At 40.3% G+C, this 22,032-nt stretch overlaps 2 protein-coding genes across 3 annotated transcripts in view; one reads left to right on the top strand and one right to left on the bottom strand.

Annotated features, from left to right (window-relative positions):
* LOC134655807 (hemicentin-1-like) overlaps positions 1–15,035 on the top strand; it is a 73,618-nt gene extending 58,583 nt beyond the window's left edge. The window contains exons 5-13 of one of the 2 annotated variants that reach the window (XM_063511283.1): positions 5,836–6,036; positions 6,626–6,789; positions 8,215–8,368; positions 9,203–9,333; positions 9,549–9,708; positions 10,081–10,416; positions 11,055–11,327; positions 11,827–11,957; positions 14,814–15,035. In XM_063511283.1, coding sequence (XP_063367353.1) covers positions 5,836–6,036; positions 6,626–6,789; positions 8,215–8,368; positions 9,203–9,333; positions 9,549–9,708; positions 10,081–10,416; positions 11,055–11,327; positions 11,827–11,957; positions 14,814–14,924 — 1,661 coding nt within the window. In that variant the 3' untranslated portion in view covers positions 14,925–15,035. Of the gene's footprint in view, positions 1–5,835; positions 6,037–6,625; positions 6,790–8,214; positions 8,369–9,202; positions 9,334–9,548; positions 9,709–10,080; positions 10,417–11,054; positions 11,328–11,826; positions 12,007–14,813 lie in introns of both variants that reach the window. The other variant, XM_063511282.1, reaches the window with a different exon arrangement.
* LOC134656088 (CLIP domain-containing serine protease B4-like) overlaps positions 1–22,032 on the bottom strand; it is a 288,523-nt gene that overhangs the window by 247,600 nt on the left and 18,891 nt on the right. The window lies entirely within an intron of this gene.

Genomic DNA, 22,032 nt, shown 5'->3' with positions numbered 1-22,032 from the left:
CGAAAATGATTGGATTTTGAAATCGGTCCGCCGCTCGACATCCTGCATGTCAAAGTTGTTAATTGAATCCAGATTTACTATTGATACGACACGAGCACACGCGAGTTGTCTCTATCCTGCGATTCCTGCACAATATCCCACCAGTTGTCGGCTACTCACACCATCCACACCAGTTTTATGCACCGTCTAGTGGAAAGTAATCTATGCCTTGTGCACTGGCTACCAGTTTAGGAATGTCACTGCGCTTAAAGAAGTCACTATTTATTGCAAAGACACATCCTGACGAAGATTGAAGTTAATTACTACTGAAATTGTCATCTGTGGTCACAGCCAATTAAAAATTGCGTAAATATTTTAGAGCGGAGCTTTTGATGTTACAAGTATATTGATGAGCTATTAAAATGGATTTAATTTAATGAGGGACCCGTTTTACACACTTAAATGTTTGAGAATGTATACTATGGACCTTTGACTGCGTTACTTATATTTGGCTAAACACGACCATGTGAACGATTGGAAATAAAAATTAATCCATTTGTATCTTTACCAATTCCAAGAAATAGAACGCCATTTTACGAGCATTAGGGTATAAATTTTTATATAGAAAAGTGCTTGATAAGCAGTCGCAAAAATCGCAATGTCTTTGTCTAGACTAGATTCAGTGACCTACACGGAAAATTGGAAAGGCTTTTATTCGATTGTCTGGCTCGGGATTAGATTTATAAACGATATCTACTTACCTTAAATTTTGTTAAATGGCGATTTCAGAAATCAGAAATAGATAATATTTATTGTAGGTACTTACCTATAGACTCTGTATGTACATTGTACAAGAGTACCTACACGAAGTATATATAGGTACATACCTACATGTATTTTTTTATTATTATTCCGGCCATATATCGAGTGTTTTTTCGAGTGTACGGAATAGTCCTGATTTTCTAGATATCTCATTACTCAACCAATTCTCGTAATTTTTTTGCGCATACTATTCTGATTGACATACAATTATACGTAGGCAGCTGTTTGATAAAGTATTCATGAAAAACAATCATAAAGTAAATGTATGAGATATTATATTATCTACACACACATCATAAACCCTCTATGATGTGTTCAGGGACCGCATGAAACTGTACATAATTACTAATTAGGCTTTAAAACACTCGCTTTCAGCTCGTTTCATAAACTCACACACGGAATTTAATGTCACACAAACTACTATTTCGGTAGTGTTTAGTGAAGTCACAGTAAGATGACAATAAACTCTTTACGTAATGTAATAACATATACTAATATATGCTCTGTGACCGTATGTACTTATTAGTCTAGCCCGCGCGGTTCGGAGATAAGTACTGGTAGACAATGCCTTACGGCATTAAGTCCGCCTTTTGTACGATAAGATTTTCTATTGTGCAATCAATATTAAACAAATAAACTTCCATAACGCCAACCTAAACTGTCAATTTATGATTCTCAGACATAAATCAATACATTATCCAGCCTCATTTGTCCACCGGTACACCACTCATCATTCACGAACTATAATCTACGTCAGATTAGATTTGAATTACCAATAAAAGTCACGACTAGAATAAGTAATGGTTAGAAAGAATTACTGACGAGTCGCATATTCGTATAGCACGACCCACCGCAAGCGTATTTGGGCATTCTTATGTGATTGGGTGTAATAATATACAATATTATTCTCGTAGAGGTAGTAAGTATAATATATGTATGAAACCTTGTAAGCGACTTTAATTGAGAACATTGGGAAAAATCTGCCTTCTGGCATAGAGAAATATAGTAAGACTCGAGCGCTCACTCCATACACATTACTACATCTATTGTCAAGTAGCAGTACTGATAATTCCGCTACTCGATGCTAGATGTCGACTATGAATATAATAGTCTTTTTGGTACCAAAACTGATGTATGGAGTGAGCAATCTATGTATTTTTTTCTCTATGCTTCTAGTAGAATCAGGCGCAGCGGTATGAGCAGGTATGAGCATAGTGTAAACGACGTACCTAGGGATCATCCATTAATTACGTCACACGAATTTCTAGGTTTTTTTACACCTCCACCCCTGGTGTGACGTCACATTTTAGGCAATTTTGTATTCAACGAAATCGACAATATTAACCCGGCATAATAATTTTTTAATAAAAAAATATTTTTGATATATAAATATTAGTAATTTTATAAGTTAACACAACGAAAGTTACATCCAAAATCTCATTATTTAACTGTACAGCGAATAAAAAAATATAAATTAATTTTCCGTTACTGATGAAGTTAAAGTGACATCACAATGTTTGTGACTCCCCCCTCCCCCATGTCACAACATGTCACATTTTCTTGACCCCCTCCCTCCCCCTAAACGTGTGACGTAATTAATGGATGACCCCCTACCTACTTACTTATTATCTTTTCCCGTTAACACTGCAACACTTTTATTAGGTATAAAGTAGTGAGTTCACTACTCACCTCACCTACCACCAACTCACTACTCTCTACGAGTAGTGAGTTGGTGGTAGGTTTTTGTTAGGTATCTAATAAAGTTGTCTCTTATTAGCCTGTTGCGCTAGCTTTGTTTATTCAATGTATGTCACATCCGACACACATAATCCAACCCACTCAATAGGTAACTGAAAAGATCCCATAAAAGGATAAGCACGTTTTTACATCCCGAACATCTATAAAATGTGTTAAATGTTTTATGTTTAGTGATAAAATGTTTAGCTACGTACGTTCAGCGACGTAATGTCGGCGGAGTGAGCGCGGCAACAAATATAAAATGTAGGCCTTTAAGATTATGCGACAATTGTGACGTGGCGTGGGGCAAAGTGCCTTGGTAATAATGTAACATTTCCCGGCATCGCTTTAATTTAATATAAACCCAGGAACCGTGTAATTTGGTGAGAATATGTAAGAAAAATCATATGCGTAAATATATATTGGGGCATTCCATGAGCTGTCCCGTACAAACGCAATTTATTTCGTACGTTAGGTACAATTTTCAACGTTTCAAGTTGATAATTATATTGCTGACCATTGTGACGGAAAAATAATTCCTATACCTGCAAATTTTCAGGATATTCGCGTTTGTCCCGGAGAACACGGTAGACAATTTGGTGGAATGCAGGAGCATTCAGAGCGCTAGTTATACAAAATATGTAGGCCAAATAGGAGTTTGGGGTCAATCTCACACACGACTTAGTTACATACATATTTTGTATAACTAGCGCATAGATAAGATGTCGGCGGCCGATCGTAAGATCAGGCAGATCGTGATATTCATAGGCATATCGTTAAACGTGAAAATCTTTTTCTCGTATCCTGAGTCGACGAATCCCCGCTACGCGGGCCCCTATTTCTGGACAGTATATTGTATACTAGCAACCCGCCATGGCTTCGCACGGGTTACACAAAACCTTAACAAATTACACATCCAAACCTTCCTCAAGAATCACTCTATTGATAGGTGAAAACCGCATGAAAATATGTTCAGTAGTTTTTAAGTTTATCGAGAACATACATAGATACACACAAACAGACGGACGCGGCGGAGGACTTTGTTTTATAAGGTGTAGTTATGTATGGACGACATACGTTATACCTATTTTATGGTGTCCACAGGAAAGACGCATAACCTTAACTCATACTAAAAAAGTTTTTGACCCAATAACCATGATCAAAGACAGTAGAATGACGCGCACATCGCATTCCTACCATCACTTACGACTTCAACAACATACCTATCTTTTATTCGTATCTAAGGTGTGAATGTGAAATATCGATCATATATAGTTAGAACAATGGAGTGAGAACGTACGATAACGATCAGAAGATTGCCTTTCACTATGTGCTTCATCATCGAATGAAGCTCGAGTATCGACACAATCAATCAACCTGACTGACTTAGGCCGGTTGCCCACACACCTGCAGCCGCATGGCCGATTTAGACAGCCTGTCTACTGAAGCGGAGCGGACCGGAGATGTGGGGAATCAACCAATAGCATTGGTTGTAATCTCCGCTTCTCTGGATTACAGTAAAGGATGACTTACGCTAAACCGGGATGGGGTCAGGCCGGAGCTGCCGGCGCTTCGTTTTCTATGGACCACGTAATCACAGATCAGCCGTGACATGTCGAACGCCTCGCGAACGGCCGGTCTAGCGTGAGTCATCCTTTAAATCAGTGCGCTACAGTGAAATGGCAGCCTTAGGGTGCGCGATGGTCAAAACCATTTTGCGACTTCTGACACACGCTTAGCTGACCATTGTTAGACTTTATCACCTAACAAATCGTCGTTTGATAACTTCCCGCTGAAAGCACCCCAGAGAACCAGACGGCCTAGCCAAGGTTACAATCGCTATCGCTTCGACAACGAAACGCTTTGTGTATCTCTATCACTCTCTCATATTAGTGCGACAGTGACAGTTTCGTTTCGATCGCTATGGAGCGTAAGCAATTAGCATGTTTGCTACGCGGCCTGCAACTGTATCATGGTCGCACTTTTATCACCTGTCTGTCATGCCATTTTCGCAGTTCCATATTTGTTAGAAGGTGACAGGCATTGTGACAAATGATAAATAGACGATCATCTTAGCTGTACTGAATAGAAAATATCCCAATCGCGCTACACATGGGGTAACTTAGCAGGGTGACAGCAACAAACTAGGGTGGTATAGACTCCAATCACATTGGTCAGAATCCAAGTCAACCCGCCTAGTTTTACGTGAAGTATGATGGCATTGATGGCCTTACGTTGTTACAGATGTAGTGCATAATTGTTTTCCATCGCATTTTCTCGGAGTCGGAAATATATGGACACATCTCAAATAAGGAGACGACTAAGGGCCAATACAGACGGACTGCAACCCGATTGCAATTTGTATGGGAACTGCACGCCGACTGTATGCCAACTGTAACCCATACAAGTTGCAGTACTTGTTGCAGTCCGTCTGTCCGGTCTATAGCGCCGACTTAAAAATCGCCGCTACGACAGTTTTGTGGGTAACCGGCATTACGGTTACAGTATGAATTTGAACTTAACATTAGTTACTGACAGGTCAAAGTAGGTCAAACTTGGTTCAAAACTTCAAAAGGTTCTCCTTTGAAACAATGAGATGCGTAAAATAGAAGTTTGTTCAGTGAAAAAGTTTGCCTAAGTAACGCGTGAGGATAATTTGTTTATTTTGTTTAATACTGTTCATAACAATGGATATTATATGCTTAACAAAAGAAATCGATTAAGTAAAGTAACCTTAAGTCATTGATGTTTTACGTCAAGTTATTAACAAATCAACAATAAATACTCGTAATATCCTAATAAAAATATATTGTGTCCCAAGTCTTCTTTTATAACAATACGAGTATGTTGTGCAAAATACAATTGTAAGTAAGAAAACATTTACACAACTTTCTTTTAACAATTCAAAGGTACAGTCGCCATCAGATATATCGGAGCGGCCAAGGTGCTCACTAATATCTGGACACGCGTCTATTATCAAGGCGCTAGAATGCGTGTTCAGGTATCTTTGAGCACCCCGGCCGCTCTATATCTCATGGCGACTGTACTTTGAAAAACATTTTATTAGCTACTCGACGGTTGCAACTCCAGGGGTATCACACTTGCGTTGCCGACCGACCCTTTTAAAACCTTAGCCTTTTTTTTTTAAACCTTTTTTATTGTCTCTTTACTAATCTATTATTACATCGACGTTGATTCTTAATGACTATCCCTGTTTTTAAAACATGTTCTTGCTCAGTAGGTACCTACAGATCATGATTTACTGTAATGTGAAAAGTTTTTTTTTTTTTTTTACAGGAAGCCCCCCACCCCGCATCAGCTGGTACTCCGGCGAGACCCTCATCGACGCGTCAGACGAGGACAGCGACATCCCGCTGATGAGGGAGAACGAGCTATATCTGCCTCTCACTCGGGACAACGCCGCGGGACTGTCTTGTCGCGCGACAAATACGAAACTAGCGCCACCTGTCGTCGCTACACTACAAGTCAAGTTGTATTGTAAGTTGGACTGCAGTTATTAACTTAACTGGATACCTAAGTCCTAATTCAAAGCTGTTATCAACGAACCCAAATACGATTTTTTTTTCCAGAATAAGTCCTGGGGGATCAAAATATGTTCTAAGGAACATCAGGACCATGCATCCCTAACTTACCTATACAGCCTTAATAGCCTCTGACAGAGTAGCGTAGCTAGAGTGGGCGAAGCGGCCCCCCGTCCACGGCCTCGCGCTAAAGGGGGCCCCGCAAAGTTAACCCTTTTTACCACCTTGGCAATACACAGAATAAGTAATAGTATTATCATACAGAACGGCCACGCACCGCCCCGCCCCGACTCATATTACCTCGCCCCGCGACTGGCCGCGACCTGAATCTGGCGGACTTCTGGCGTCCTCTCAGTAAAGCGACTTACCCACACATGCACAATGACGCGTGTACAGACGTGCCGCGCACACATATAAACGCAAATTATTTTTGATGTATGGCGTGTCCGCCCTGTGCTAGAGATCACAACTCCTCATGTTCCTGCGGTATTGAAGTATGTATTGAATAAGTATGAATTATACTTATATATTTATTAATATTCCAGTGCCCGCCTACAACGTGTCAATCCACTGGGTATCAGGCACCCTCGGTGACGCGTTACAAGCCGGCAGGCCAGCTATAGTCCAATGTACCGCCCACGGCTCCAACCCCCCCGCCGACCTAGCCTGGTGGATGGACCATAAGCATCTCACACAGCATAGTAATCAGGTAAGTCCATGTATCAGGCATCCATGGCGACGCGCTACAAGCCAATCAGGTAATATTGCTTATAAGCTTCGTTTCTCATAGGTGTCCGAGTGAAATGAAAGAGTCAAGCACTCAAAGGTCGCAAACCTTGCTGAGTGGAAAATCTGACCGTGTGCACTGTTTGCAAATTAAAACTAACATGGGTTTGAAATATATAATATACATAGGTAAATGAAATGCAACAACTTGGATATTCCGAACAATAAAGAGGGTAGGAGGTAATTAAAAACTCACACCTAGACTGTATTAGGAAACTAGCAAAGCGACTTTTAGTAGAAAAACCTTTTTATTTCACACGTACTTATTTGAGGTTGTTGCTACTCAGAATTCTTAGCAGGTTTCAAAGAAAAGCAATGTTAAAGAAAGCCAGCAGCTGTAAAACCTTGCAATAACCCTTTCATTTGAGTATTCATTCAGACATGATTCAGATAATCACTTAACATGTGCCACTGTGCCACCTAGCGTGAAACTAAGGAACTACTTTCAGAGCGAGTTAGGAACATCGTAGCACCCCATAGGACTACACTTAACTCGCGACTTTCCCATAGATGGCGTGCTTAATAAAACCATAATAAAACACATGTTCGGAGATTTTTATATAGGTTGTTTCATCTTTTACTAATTATCCATTAGCACTATTATAATAAACGTCCAATAATTTGTGTCAAGTAGCTGTACACTCCTACTACCTACTTACTACATGATTTACGATTTCTTATTTCCTAATGGACCATCATAAAATAGGTACTTAATCCCACTGAACACTTAAGTAATATATCAAATAAGTATAACAAATGACCTGTTTTATCTTGCCTGGCACTATATAATATTGCATAGGAAGTAATAAAACGTTTCAAAGATATAAAAGTATACTTGACTGTAGTCAAAATCACCGGAGACGGATACGGTACCTACCTACACCTTGTTGTCGAATTGTTAGTGGACAATTACCAATTACTTAAATAAAGTATCTACGCGCTACGGTCTTATAAGACCGCCTGATGTATGTCTCTATTATAAAACTAAGGCTACACTGAGATAGTTGACCTTACAGGGGGTCTGTTATCTCCGCAACCTGACTGTACGTGTACATACAATGTGTGCAATAAATGTTTTAGGTACGTATTAGCATAGAGAAATATAGTAAGACAAGAGTGCTCACTCCATACATCAGTTAGACTATTAATTTCAGTGTCTACATCTAGCATCGAGTAGCGAAACTATCAGTACTGCTACATCTATAGTCAAGTAGCAGTACTGATAGTTCCGCTACTCGATGCTAGATGCTAATAGTCTTTTTGGTACTAAAACTGATGTATGGAGTGAGCAATCTATGTTTTTTTTTCTCTATGGTATTAGTAATATTTGTATTATCTCTGTTCACAGACCCTAATAAACTCAACGAGCACAGCGATATCATTTCTCCAACTTTCGCCCGGTGTTTTAGACGACGGCGCCACATTGGCCTGCGTGGCGACCAACGTCGCGATGGCGCCCAGTCGAGGCGCCAAGGCCGACTTAGTGAAGCTCAACGTCACTTGTGAGTAGACACAGACAGAGTTAGAGAGAGGTGGCATTTCTGCAACTTTCGTCTGAAGTTATATACGACAGCGCCATATTGGCCTGCTTCGCGACCAACGTCGCCATGGCGCCCAGTCGAGGCGCCAAGGCCGACTTAGTGAAGCTCAACGTCACTTGTGAGTAGACACAGACACACTGAGTTAGAGAGAGATGTCATTTGTCCAGCTTTCACCCGGTGTTTTAGACGACGGCGTGACATTGGCCTGCGTGGCGACCAACGTCGCGATGGCGCCTAGTCGAGACGCCAAGGCCGACTTAGTGAAGCTCAACGTCACTTGTGAGTAGACACAGACAGACAGAGTTAGAGAGAGATGTCATTTCTGCAACATTCGTCTGGAGTTTTAGACGACGGCACCACATTGGCCTGCGTGGCGACCAACGTCGCCATGGCGCCCAGTCGAGGCGCCAAGGCCGACTTAGTGAAGCTCAACGTCACTTGTGAGTAGACACAGACAGACAGAGTTAGAGAGAGATGTCATTTCTACAACTTTCGCCCGGAGTTTTAGACGACGGCGCCACTTGTGAGTAAACGAAAGGAAAATTCTATAAACGACCAAACCTACGTAATACACACCCTAGGACCATCCGGGATCCGGGCCATGGCCCGGGGCACCAATCTGTCATGGGCGACGTATGCATTTTGTTTTTCTTCCTTGACTTCTGAGGCGGCGAAACTTATTGGCCCGGGGCGCCAAATTTCAAAATACGCCCCTGCATACACAGTATTAATTGTTCACCATCGTATTTTCTACAACCTTTTATTCATCTTGCACCTGTATGTTATTCTTTACAGATAGCCCAATCGTAGAGGTGTCAATAGCAGGCGACGAGAACGGCAACAGAGTGGTAGAGCTGGACCCTCTGCATCTACAGTGCGAGGTCAAAGCCAACCCGCCTGTGGAGCGGTTCCTTTGGTATTTTGACGTAAGTATAGTTCTGGAACCATACCATAACCGTTTTAGTTGTAACAATAAGTTCTAATTTGAATCGAGCTCCTGATGAATTATTGCTTAGACACACTCGGCCATCCCGTTCGAGGCGAGACCCTTCGTCATTCCTTGGCATAAAAAAACTTGATTCGATCTGCCTCTTCTTCTATCTACCTCTTCTTTTAAACAAGTTTTTCTTTTCCATTTCAGGATGTGGAAATCCAACCCGGTGATATCTGGGGTACAAACACATCGTCACCGACTCTATTAGTGGAGGAGGTATCAAAGCACCATGCAGGCCGATACGCCTGCGAGGCCGTCAACAGTGTTGGCCGGACGAGGGCACAGCATGTCACAATTATTGTGAATTGTAAGTATTGTTTTTTCTTCTGCCGGTGCACCGGTGTGTTTGTTATAGAATGGAGCAGACAAAAGTGCACATCATACGATTTATCTCTTTTCTGAAATGCAGACAAACTCTAAACAACTATCTTTCTGGGAAAACTCATGCCGGATATTTTGATATAGATGAGCATGCAAACTCTAAACTCATAATATCTAGTGATGTTGTTAACTATTACGGCTCAGCGACCGAAAGAGGATCTTGGCCTCCGAAACGAGAGCACGCCACTTTTCCCCACCCTGCGCCGTTTCCCGCCAAAACCTCCTGCCTGATGATGTTGTTAAGAGCCAAAATATTATTTTTTTAATCTATTTGTATCGAATGTCTTCTCCCTTCCAGATCCACCAGAATGCGACAACGGCGTCGTCGTCGTCAAAGAAACCCTCCACTGCAGCGTCAAAGCGCTCCCGACCCCAGACACATACTTCTGGCACATCTACCCCACCGGCTTCGACATCCAGCAGCTCACGACCGGCTCGGCCATCCTCCCCCTGTCACAAGTAACCGCCCCGCTGTCCGGGACAGTTAAAGCCACGTGTGAGGCGAGCAATGGGGTGGCGTCGCAAGAGGTGCCGTGTGAGAGGGCGCTGAGCTTGGAGCATTTGAGGCCGCAGCAGCCGCAACAGTGTGATCTGGCTTATGAGTACGAGGAGTTTCAGATGAGATGTGTGCCAGGTATGTTATACGCAATCTCTTTATTTGTTTATCTTGGCTGGATTTAAGACACATTCTCTCTATGCTGAGTAATAGCAAAGTCAAATCATAACTAAAATCTTTGTGGATATTAATCCACAAAGATTTTAGTTATGATTTGACTTTGCTATTACTTGGTAGTGACACCCATGTAATCGTAAATATATCTTAAGGATATTTACGCGCAACCAAATGTATCATACCCGCATCATCTTCCTCGCGTTGTCCCGGCATTTTGCCACGGCTCATGGGAGCCTGGGGTCCGCTTGGCAACTAATCCCAGGAATTGGCGTAGGCACTAGATTTTTACGAAAACGACTGCCATCTGACCTTCCATTCTAACCCAGAGGATAAATTAGGCCTTATTGGGATTAGTCCGGTTTCCTCACGATGTTTTCCTTCACCGAAAAGCGACTGGTAAATACTTATCAAATGATATTTCGTACATAAGTTCCGAAAAACTCATTGGTACGAGCCCGGTTTTGAACCAGTGACCTCCGGATTGCAAGTCGCACACTCTTACCGCTAGGCCATCAGCGCTAAATGTATCATACCTACCCTATTGGGTGGAAGCTATCTCGAAACTACATGATCCAGAAAGTTCTTCTATTAATTTCCAGTGGAAAACGCTACCCATTACGAAGTATCCGTCTGGCGCATGTCCAACTCCAACACCTCCCTCGTCCTCGAGCACCGAGCAGCCATGGGTTTCGGCTCAGGCCAGGCCATGGCACAAGGCGAAGCCCCCTGGCTACTCCGAGGGGCCCTAGGGAAACTTAAGGCGGGGGATGAGGCCGGGGCTTCGGCGTGTAATCGCTATGGATGCTCGAGGGCGCTGCTGTTGAGGCCAACGGAGAATTTGCTGACGGCGTCCGCGCCGCCTTGGTGGGAATGTAAGTTGATCATTTTAAAATTAAGTCTTAGCTAGTCACATATTGATGACTCTCACCTGGTCAGCTCTATTACTCAACGTCCTCAGGTAGATGAAAATTGGATTAGAGACTGTAATTTCCGCCTGGAACCGCTATTTATGTTATAATATTAGCTAAGTACCTATGACTAAAATGTTTACAATTAAGATGTAGCTTGTCAAGTCTCGTCTCAGGCTAGGCTTTGACACAGGGCGAAACCCCTTGCTACTTTGAGGGGTCCTGGGCAATTAAGGATTTCGTTGCGTGTTCCATTTTCGAAAACTTTTTGCTGTAGCGGCGATTCCAGTATTCGTTGCGGATGGCACGCCTATTGTGTCATACGCCACACGTTAAAAACATTGATGACACGCCTATCGTGCCATCCGCATCGAAACGGTTAAAAGTCACTGGAACAATTTAAATTGCATAACTATCCTCTCAGGCCTTATCTGTTTCTAAACAACCTTATGTATGTTTCCAGTCCTCGTCGAGAAAGACGTGGCCATATCCGTCGGCGCAGTGGTGCTAGTCGCCGCGTTCCTCATCTCCACGTTCCTGGTGGTCCGGCTGGCGCGGCGCACGCGCAGCAAGCCGCCGGCGCCTGTCATACAGGTGCTGCAGCTAGACGACATAGCGAGGGACTATCTGGATACTATTGGAGGTTAGGAGTTGGCTGGCGATGGAGTTGTGTGACGACGACGTTCCACTGAGGAGGAGATGAGAGTAGACGTGTGGGAATCAACCAATAACATTGGTTCTCTTCTTCGGTCTGCTGGACAACCAATGCTATTTGTTGATTTCCGCGCGTCTCCTCTCATCCCCTAAGTGGAAAGGCAGCCTTTCTGATTGCAGAGAGTAATGAGTGAATCAACTTTTTCTTGTTGTTGTTCTGTCCCGTCAGCCAGGAGACAATAATTACACAGTAACTTAGTAGCACATTATGGGAAGGACATATTTACAACCACAAAAAACAAGTTTGGAAATTTTAAATACCATAAAATAAGGACTTTAAGAGTGACCCAGGAGAACGTAACCATGACAACGAGTGACAAATAAAGTTGATTCATCTTAATACACACATTGATATATTTACTAGCCTCTGGATGGCTATACATATATGTATAGAAAAGGATCGTTCGTAAGTACAAATGGGTGAATCAACTTTTTCATGTCACTCGTTGCCATGGTTACGTTCTCCTGGGTAACTCTTTAAAACCCGATTTTTAGGCATTTAAATTCACCAAACACGCTTTTTTGTGATACTTATAAACCCTTTCCATAGAGGGTCGTCTACCAAGCGTGTCAGAAGAAGGTGGTGTACAATGTCTCTAACAAACTATGCTACTATTGTCTCTTGGCTGACCGGACAGAATAACAACAAGAAATAGTTGATCCACCCAAATATACCTTGGACTCGAGGCACTAATGATTTCAACCACGCGATTCGCAAGATAATAGAAACGTACGACACTCGAAGAAATATAGAAAGCAGTTTTAACCCCATTGATAATATTATCATCTACAAAACATATTTGACACATTACTATCTAGTTTTACAAATAATAATCATTATAAACTCGAAGCCATGGTTAATATACTTTGACTTATGTATTATGATTGTCATACAACACATTTCCAGTTGAGAACCTAATGCTAACATGACTAATGTCAAAATGTCCCACAATCGGACAGGTGCTTTTAGACTGTTTCATATCATATAATTTATTCATGTATTATAGATTTATGCTTGTGTTAATACAGTATTTATAAATCATGCTCTAGTTTCATTGGCTTTCGTACAGTTCGTAAACTTGTTTACATTTTTAATTTTATTCCATTGGAATAAAGTTGCAAATTGTATACGATTGTGACAACTGTACGACGCTTTTTCTTACCCATTGCACGGTCTAGTCTTAAAATATGTGTGTACTATTTTCAATCTTATTCCATGTTAAATAACTTCCAAAATGCATGCATATTATCGGACAAGATTGCATTACCCACCTCCGTGTTCATGCTTCGTTCACAACCTATTCATCAAAAAGAAAAGAAATATAAAAAATTATCGAGGGAAAAATGCTTAAAAGCACCAGGTTTTATAGGTAACTCAGGATCCTGAAAAAAGCGCATGTTTTGCGGTGGATATTTCTTGCTGTCATTCTATCCCATCAGCCAGGGGACAATAGACATCCTTTGTAGATGGCACATTACGGAAAGAACTTATAACTACCATAGCAAGGCATCTTTGTTTCTTTTAACCACCAAAAACTCTGGTTATGAGAGTGACCCAGGAGACCGTAACCATGGTAACGAGAGACAAGAAAACGTTGATTAACCAATTTTTCAAAATCTGTCTCGTTCATACCATTTCCCCCCAAAGGAGACATGGAAAATATGACCTCACTTGACATAATTTGACCAACCTAATTCAAAGTCATCTTATATCTTGGACATGAATTAATTATCACGTACCTAGTAGTGATGTAATTTGCGCTACTTTCCTTGAAATGAATCGAAGTATTTACGTAGATACGAGAAATTCCATGCAGATAAAATTTACTTCGTAACTTTACATAAATTATGAGTAAATAATAATCATGCAGTAACTAATGGCGGTAATTTATTTACATACTTACGTCAACAACGGCTTGGATATATTGTCCGTTTACTCACTTATATGATTTTTAATTCCAACTAAATAGTTTTTATTTGTAAATGCCGACAAACCCCATTATTAGGGTTCCGTACCAAAAAGATACAAAACCCTTATTTAAATAGGTATTTACTTCGTATTTAATATTACACTCCTGCTATAAACATCCAGACAATAAATCACCTTATTCTTAGGTATAAGTATTAAGAACATGATTCAGAATAACTGAAAGTATTCAATCATCGTTGTAATCGTAATTATCGTATATGTTTTGGATAGAAGTTTGTACACAAGTCACCTATACATTGTACAGGTAAATTATATCTACCTAATGTAATTGACAGATGGAATCCATACATTTGATTATATACCTTAAATCAAACAATATGAAGTGGATATTTCCATTAAATTTTAACACAATATACAACACGTCGCCACATAGTATGTATAATAGAAAATAAATTCATCTTTCACTCACAAAATTTTAGAAAAGGTATAAAGCTGTAGAGTATTTTGCGACATCTACTTCATCTGTCTTATTCGAGGCACGATTTTTTCCTGCACATTACATCTCTTCTACAATCTTCTAAACTCTTTGACATAACTAAAGTGATCCTCCTTTATTGTTAACCCTTTGAACACCACGCCTGTCATGTGCGGCGCGCCATCTTGAACCTTATCGGAATGCACGAAGGTTAATATTGGGCTGTAGCCGCGCGCGTCAGATAAGATAAGATAGTCAGTTGGTCAAAGGGTTAATATTTAACAGACTTATCTAACCTCAATTATCCTATAAAACCCAATGTCCTTCTCAGAGAACAAAGTCCGAGCATCCTGCAGCCTGCGCTCCTGCTCCAGCGTGTACTCCGATGGTTCCGAAGCGAGCGCCCCCACCATCGACCGGAGAAGAAAACCTTTGTGGATAACTCAATACGAAGCCCCGCCGCCAGATGTCACTCTAACTCTACATAGGGAAAGTGCCGTCTGAAATGAACTGTTTAAATATTTTCTAGTTAGTTTTAAATGCAGTTGTTAAATCAACAAGATCATTTAGCTTAAAAAAAGGCACCCGTCATTGATAAGCGTGTGTACGCGAGAGCCCCAACCATCAATCGAAAAGGAAAATCTCTCTGGATATAAAGCCATACAAATATAAAGCCCTACCTACCACCACATGCCACTGTAACGCTACATAGGAAAATTGCTGCCTAAAACTGTCAATAGTTTATGCTATCTAGCTTAATTAGGTCAATATCAGACAAGGAAATCTACCGAAGTATGTTAATTCGGACGTGAGCGACTGAACAGTTGACCAGGGGCCCGTTTCTGAAAAGCTTGTAACTTGTAATACAAGTGGAAGTCCCTTTCTAACAAACGGTATCAAAAGGTGACATCCGCTTGTATTACAAGTTACAAGCTTTTGAGAAACGGGCCCCAGAAATGAAAACCGATGTGAATACAGCAAGCTCCACCAACGAATGTCACTTTATGTCCATAGAGAGGAGTCAAAAAACCCATTCAAAATACTCTAGTTTCTTAACGCAGGTAGTAAACTAGTAAGATCGGATCAGTGGATCAACTGACACCTTATCACCGGACAAGGGAACTTATCATCTTTTAAATCCCTATGTCTTCTCCAAAGCATAAAATTCCGAAAAATAGTATAACTTATCTTATATGGAGGATTATGTGATACAAAATTATCGCGTTTTACTTAGATTCATTAAAAGTTCACGTTGCGCAGCGTATATTAGATTTTATACAACCGTTCATTATCGTGCCAATTTTAGAATGATTTCGTTCCCAGGCCGGACGATCCGATAGTCGGGATCGTGGTACTACAGTTTATATGACGAAATTGTTGTGGCCTGGTGCGGATGTCTTGTTTGGCTAGAATGTGTTAAGGAAAAAATCGTAAACCATGACATTTTCCATTCCAAAATTACTGATTAAGTATTGTAGTTACGAACTCTAATTATAGTGATTGTACTTATTATATGATACTTGACACGTCACGTCGAATTCGTACCAAAGTGTCCAAAAGCTCGAAGTAGGTATCTTAGATCTAAACTTACCCTCCTAAGGCCCAATGTTCTACCTATAGTACTTATTCAGTTCGATGAAATTTAAATCATATTCAATTGTAACAGAGTTGCAATTATTTTGTTTCGGTCAATTTTCAAACAAAACAAAATTAACTTTATTCTCTGCACTATTAGGTTCAATCAGTGGCTAATTTTGGATTTTTCATATGTATGGCTGGACCTTAGGAGGTTACATGTGTTATAATTAACCATTTTCCGGGTAAGTATAGTACGATTTATCGACCACATACGTGTCAATTTAATTTCAACCTTAACAATCCAATTTAAGGTACCTATACATTTTGTTTGTAAATAAATGATTTAAAAAAAAATAAAAGATGTTAATAAAATTGGCATATCGCGTTCTAGATTTAAGGTTCAAATTAGATTGGTCTCTCGCGAAATGTGAGTTGTCTTCAAACCAATCACCAAAACTAAAACGTAACTATTTGGGATTTATTCGGATTTGTTAGGAAAACCTTGCAGATTGGTACAACCTGGAAAAGGGTTAAATGGAGCATTCCAGAAAAGTGTCGGGTACGTGACGCTATTTATTTACACTTCTGAATTTGATTTGTTCCTAAAGTTGTGTATAGATGGCAGCACCAGTCCCTCTCGCTATATCATAATTGCGTAAAGGAATTCGTATAAGAGGTGCAAGCGCTTATTGCTTGCCCTTAGAGACCTTAGAGTTGGTCAAAGACGCCTAGTCTTAGTAAGATGGCATATAGTCGAGAAATTGGGACTGGTTCCACCGTGGCGGGGTAGCCTAGGGGTTCAAGGCGTTAGCCCGGATTGCTAAAGACGCCGGTTCAAATCTGGCCTTCACTGGAGGGCTTCGTCACTTATTCTTTAATAATATGACATCTATTTCAGTTTCTTCTTCTTCTTGGTCCTGGCTTTTATCCCATTTTACTTGGGGTCAGCCCTCCTAGTAGTTCTGCGCCACATCACACGGTTGTGGGTTGTCTCCGGTACTGCATTGCTAGCTTTTAGGTCGTTTTTAATAGTTTGTGTCCAGGTTGCTGGTCGTCGTCCTGGGCCTTGTTTACCCTCTTCTATGGCAAGTACTCTTTTGGTCACGTGGTCATCCTCACGCCTCATAACATGGCCATACCAACGCAGGCGGGCTTCTCTCATTTTGTCTGGAATACTAGCAACCTTGAAGGTTCCGCGTATGTATTCGTTCCTTATTTTATCTAAACGCGTGACTCCTCCAGACCAGCGAAGCATTCTCATTTCCGTAACGTGCATTTTCTGTTCGTCCACTTTTCGTGTCGGCCAGCATTCGGAGCCATAAAGAAGAGCGGGTCTCACTGCTCTCTTATACACATTTCCCTTTAATTTTACTGGTACACGTGGGTCACATAAAACACCAGTGAGTGATCTCCATTTGAGCCAACCTGTCTTGATCCTGTTTTGAATATCTTTCTCGGTGCTGGCTGTTGGTGCAATAGGGATGTTGACGTGAATCGCGAATATATAGCATGTTATGTTTTTACCATAGCAGGGAATATTAGAACGCGGAAAATCATATTTTGCAAGTGTAAATATGCGTAATAAATGAATTAAAAGTAATCAAAAGTATTTAAAATAATGCCCAGTATCACGTGACTGCAAACGCCAATCGGAGCGCGTGACGTAATCACAGTGGAATCACCAAAGACAAGTTATAAAACCTGCCTAAGTGTCTACAGATTATCGTACCGAAACGCGATCTTGGTGCGGTGCGGCGCACGAATCGATAGTGTGTAAGGTGGTGCGTTAAGGACGCAGCTATAAGTTAGAGCGAGAAAGAAGGTCGCTGTCCGATGCGGTAGTGTGTTAAGGCTTTAAAAAAAATTGTCAGTTGCCTATAAAGAATTTAAAAAAATGACTGACAGCAGTTTGTTTAAAACGCCGTTACGTCATCAAGGTCACGTGACAGTTTGGAGCGTTTAGGCGCGAAATTTAAACACGAAACTTATTATACATGTTTTTTTATTCAAAATTAATGAATATATTTTTTTAATATTTTTTTCTGTAATTATTACGTGTCTATCTACAAAATGAAACCAGTTCCAAAAAATTGTCAACATCCCTATTATGGAGCCTAGATATTTATACTTCTGATAAAGCTAGGAAGCAGATATTTGGCAATTCAGTGGTAATAATAAAGATTTCTCCTAGTTGCCATACCCTCCCAACGCCCAAGGTATAAGCAAGGTGTAGGTAAGGCTATAGCATAGAGAAAAAAATACATAGAGTGCTCACTCCATACATCAGTTTTAGTACCAAAAAGACTATTAGCATCTATTGTCAAGTAGCAGTACTGATAGTTCCGCTACTCGATGCTAGATGTAGACACTGAAATGAATAGTCTGAACTGATGTATGGAGTGAGCACTCTTGTCTTACTTATTTCTCTATGCCTATAGTACCTATTCAGTTCGATGTAATTTAAACCATGTTCAATTGGAACAGAGTCGCTTTTGCTTTGTTTCGTTCAATTTTAAAACAACGCAAAATCAACTCTATTTCCTACAATTTAGGTTCAAATTTCAGTGGAAAATTTTGGATGTTACGTTTGTATGGCTGGGCCTTAGGAGGATACGCGTCACGTCGCCAACTAAATAGGCCTTTTTGTGGTATGCCCCAAAATTTTACAATTTTAAAATAATTTATTTAAAGCCAAACATAAATATCGGAATTAAAACACTTAAAATAAAACCTTATAAATAAAAAAATTGGCCTAGGTCGTGATCGCTCGGTAGGGTACCCAGAAGGCTGGCCGCATTGCCCCGCTGGATGTGGCAATGCTGATCCGCTGGGCAAAATATTGGCCAGCCCTCTGGTCACCAGAAGCCTCTATAAGGCGCTTTGACAGCTCCTTATAGAGGCTACGCGCGCTAGGTCCCCACGGCCCCAGGGTTTCCACCCTAAACGCCGCAAATATGTAGCTACTACCTAGTATCGCATATTTGCGACGTTTGGAGCTTTCGGCTGAGGATGCGGCCGCACCAGCGCCAACTTTGGTGCTTTTAATATATGTGTAATTTTAAAATATGTCATATTTAAATGGCTGTTTGACTGAGCCAACGGTATATATGTATGTTTTGGTAATTTGTGTTAATTTTGTCATGTTAAATATAATATGATGTAAATTCTATATTTAAAATCTATGAAATGAATACGTGTGTTGAATTAATAAATTGGATGAATGAAACAGAGATTACATTCATTAATTGTTATTTATACCTACCTTATTCCTTTTAACCCTTACGGCTCGGCCACGACATTGCGCGACTCGCGACGGTGGCAGTGATAACCATAGGTTGGAGCAAGACACAGCGATCGGACCTTTCGCTGCCACCTATGTCGCTGCCGCTGTCGCCAGTCGCGTAATGTCGTGGCCAAGCCGTTAGAACGCCACGCCCAGTCGCCTACTTGCTGTCGAGAGGCGAGGTAATCCGAGTCGGGGCGGGGCGGTGCGTGTCCGTTCTGTATGATAATACTATTACTTATTCTGTGCTCTAGGTAGGTAAGTCTTGAAAGATCTCATATAAGTAACAGGCACCTATCTGTCCAACTACCTAGTCCAGCTAATTTCTCTATCAATTAATTTCAAGAGTAGGTATATATAGTCCCAAAAAACGGACTAGGATTTTCCTGGTTCAGCAGGCGTATTAGGGATGGCTTTATCCACGTGATAAAATAACCGTCGCCTTTTAACACCGCGGGATTGAAAGTGACAGACACTGTTTTATCACGTTGTCATGTAGACAAGAACGACCATCGTATTCGTACAGTACTCCAAGTAATCAGCCTATAAAATTGTCGGATAACTTAGCGTTATTGGACTCTACAGACAGGCGGAATGATAGTAATTATGTAACCTGTGGGCTATAACCGCGAAAATCGAATTTCGCAAATTGCGGGCATTTTTCTGTCACTCTAATTACGCCTGCATTGGAGTAAAAGAGAAAGATCCCCGCAATTTGCGAATTTCGGTTTTCGCGGTAGCCCAGAGGGGCTAACCATATAATTTTGTGAGCAAAGGCTCACAAAATTTCACGGCACTCAGTTTAGAAATGCGACCTGCGGACGCAGCATGGTTCCATTTTTATCGCTTGTCACGATGCCCGTCACTTTCGCACTTACGTTCTTGTTAGAACGTGACAGGCATGGTGACAAGCGATAAAAATGCGACCGTGCTACCGCCGCTGAAGAGAACAGCCGTACGCCCAAACTGAAATAAGATAGGTAAGACTTTTTGCCCGAGCAGAAACGGAGACGCTTTGCTCAGACTTCGCGTTAGCTCGGCCAACAATTCAATAGCGGTAGCACATTTTGACCTTGCATTTTCTCGACTTAATGATAACTTGTTGATATTATTTGTTGAATAAAATCACCATTATCGGGAAACCCTTGATACAAATACCTTATACCTAACCAAAGATATATTTATGTAACTCCGTACACTCTATTCTCTTTTCTTTTACAACGGCTCTCAACTTCTGTATATTTGTGGTACATGTAAAATAAATATATAAATAAAAAATAAATATATATATATATTTACTAACAAAAAAAAAAACAATACAAGTAGGTACCTACAATAAAAAATCAGATGATGAAAAAGAAAAGAAAAAGAAGATGATAAAGAATCACATATGATTTAAAGAAACAGGAAGGTAGAAGAAATACTCAATTTAAATACACATTTTAAATTTACACCTGCCAGCCTATTATGGATAGCTTTATCCATCTTTATCCACGTGATAAAATAACTGTCACTGTTTAACACCGTGGGAAAGAAAGTGACGGACACCGTTTTATCACGCTGTCACGTAGACAAGAACGACCATCATATCCGTACTGATTTGATAGCAAATTTTCCTGTTGACGAGGTCATGAGTCATGACTGATGTCAACCAACTGGTCAAAGTAGACTAGATTTTGACCCACCGTGTCTAACTATTACTACGTACCGGTTCAAAGTACAAAATATGATGGTAAGTTCACCGCACTTCCTGTCATTTAGTCATTTATTTATTGCAACCATAGTGTAGTACAGATCTTATATATGTACTAGGTACATTTAGAGTCATATGGGCCCTGGCAGGGCATTGCAATGTCATACATATTTTAATTTACATTAATCCCAAAAATTTTATAAACTCATATCTAATATTCCTAATTTTATACATTATATTATATTTTTAGAAACATTGCTCTTACATTTTAAAATCACTTACATCTAGATCATATTTCATGTCAAGTTAGGTATATAAAATTTCAAATATCAATTCCAAAAATAATACAAAAGGAAATAAAGTCGAACTATAAATTAAGATTATACAATTAAAAATAATAATTATTATTACCATGTCAAGTTATTTTTTTAAAAAGTCAAGTTATTTTCATTTAAAAAGTCATCAACACTGTGCTTTATATTTGTCGAGATGTAAGTAACTGAAGTAATACTAAAACAATTTGTAATGTTTTTGCAAAATTTAGAAATTCCATTATGTAGGAGGAAAACCGGTGGTTTTCCCAGGCTTAACTTTAATGTGTAAGTACCTAACTTACATTAAAGTTAATTTGCTAACTCAAGTAATATTTCACAATGTACTTAAATAATTTGTAATGTTTGTGCAAAATTTAGAAATCCTATTATGTAGGAGGAAAACCGGTGGTTTTCCCAAGCTTAACTTTAATGAAAGTACCTAACTTACATTAAAGTTAACTTGCTAACTAAAGTAATATTTCACAATATGTACTAAAATAATTAATAATGTTTTTGCAAAATTTAGAAATTCCATTATGTAGGAGGAAAACCGGTGGTTTCCCCAAGCTATTTCTGTAATACCGGCCATCCAGTTAGTCTGGCAGCCGATCGTAAGATTACCTAGATCACAAGATGAAAGTTTTCTTTTTATGATATAGGAGGCCACGAGCAGACGATTCTC

The sequence above is a fragment of the Cydia amplana genome, chromosome 17 (assembly GCF_948474715.1).
Source record: "Cydia amplana chromosome 17, ilCydAmpl1.1, whole genome shotgun sequence".
NCBI lineage: Eukaryota > Metazoa > Arthropoda > Insecta > Lepidoptera > Tortricidae > Cydia > Cydia amplana.
This window is presented reverse-complemented; position numbering and strand designations above follow the sequence as displayed.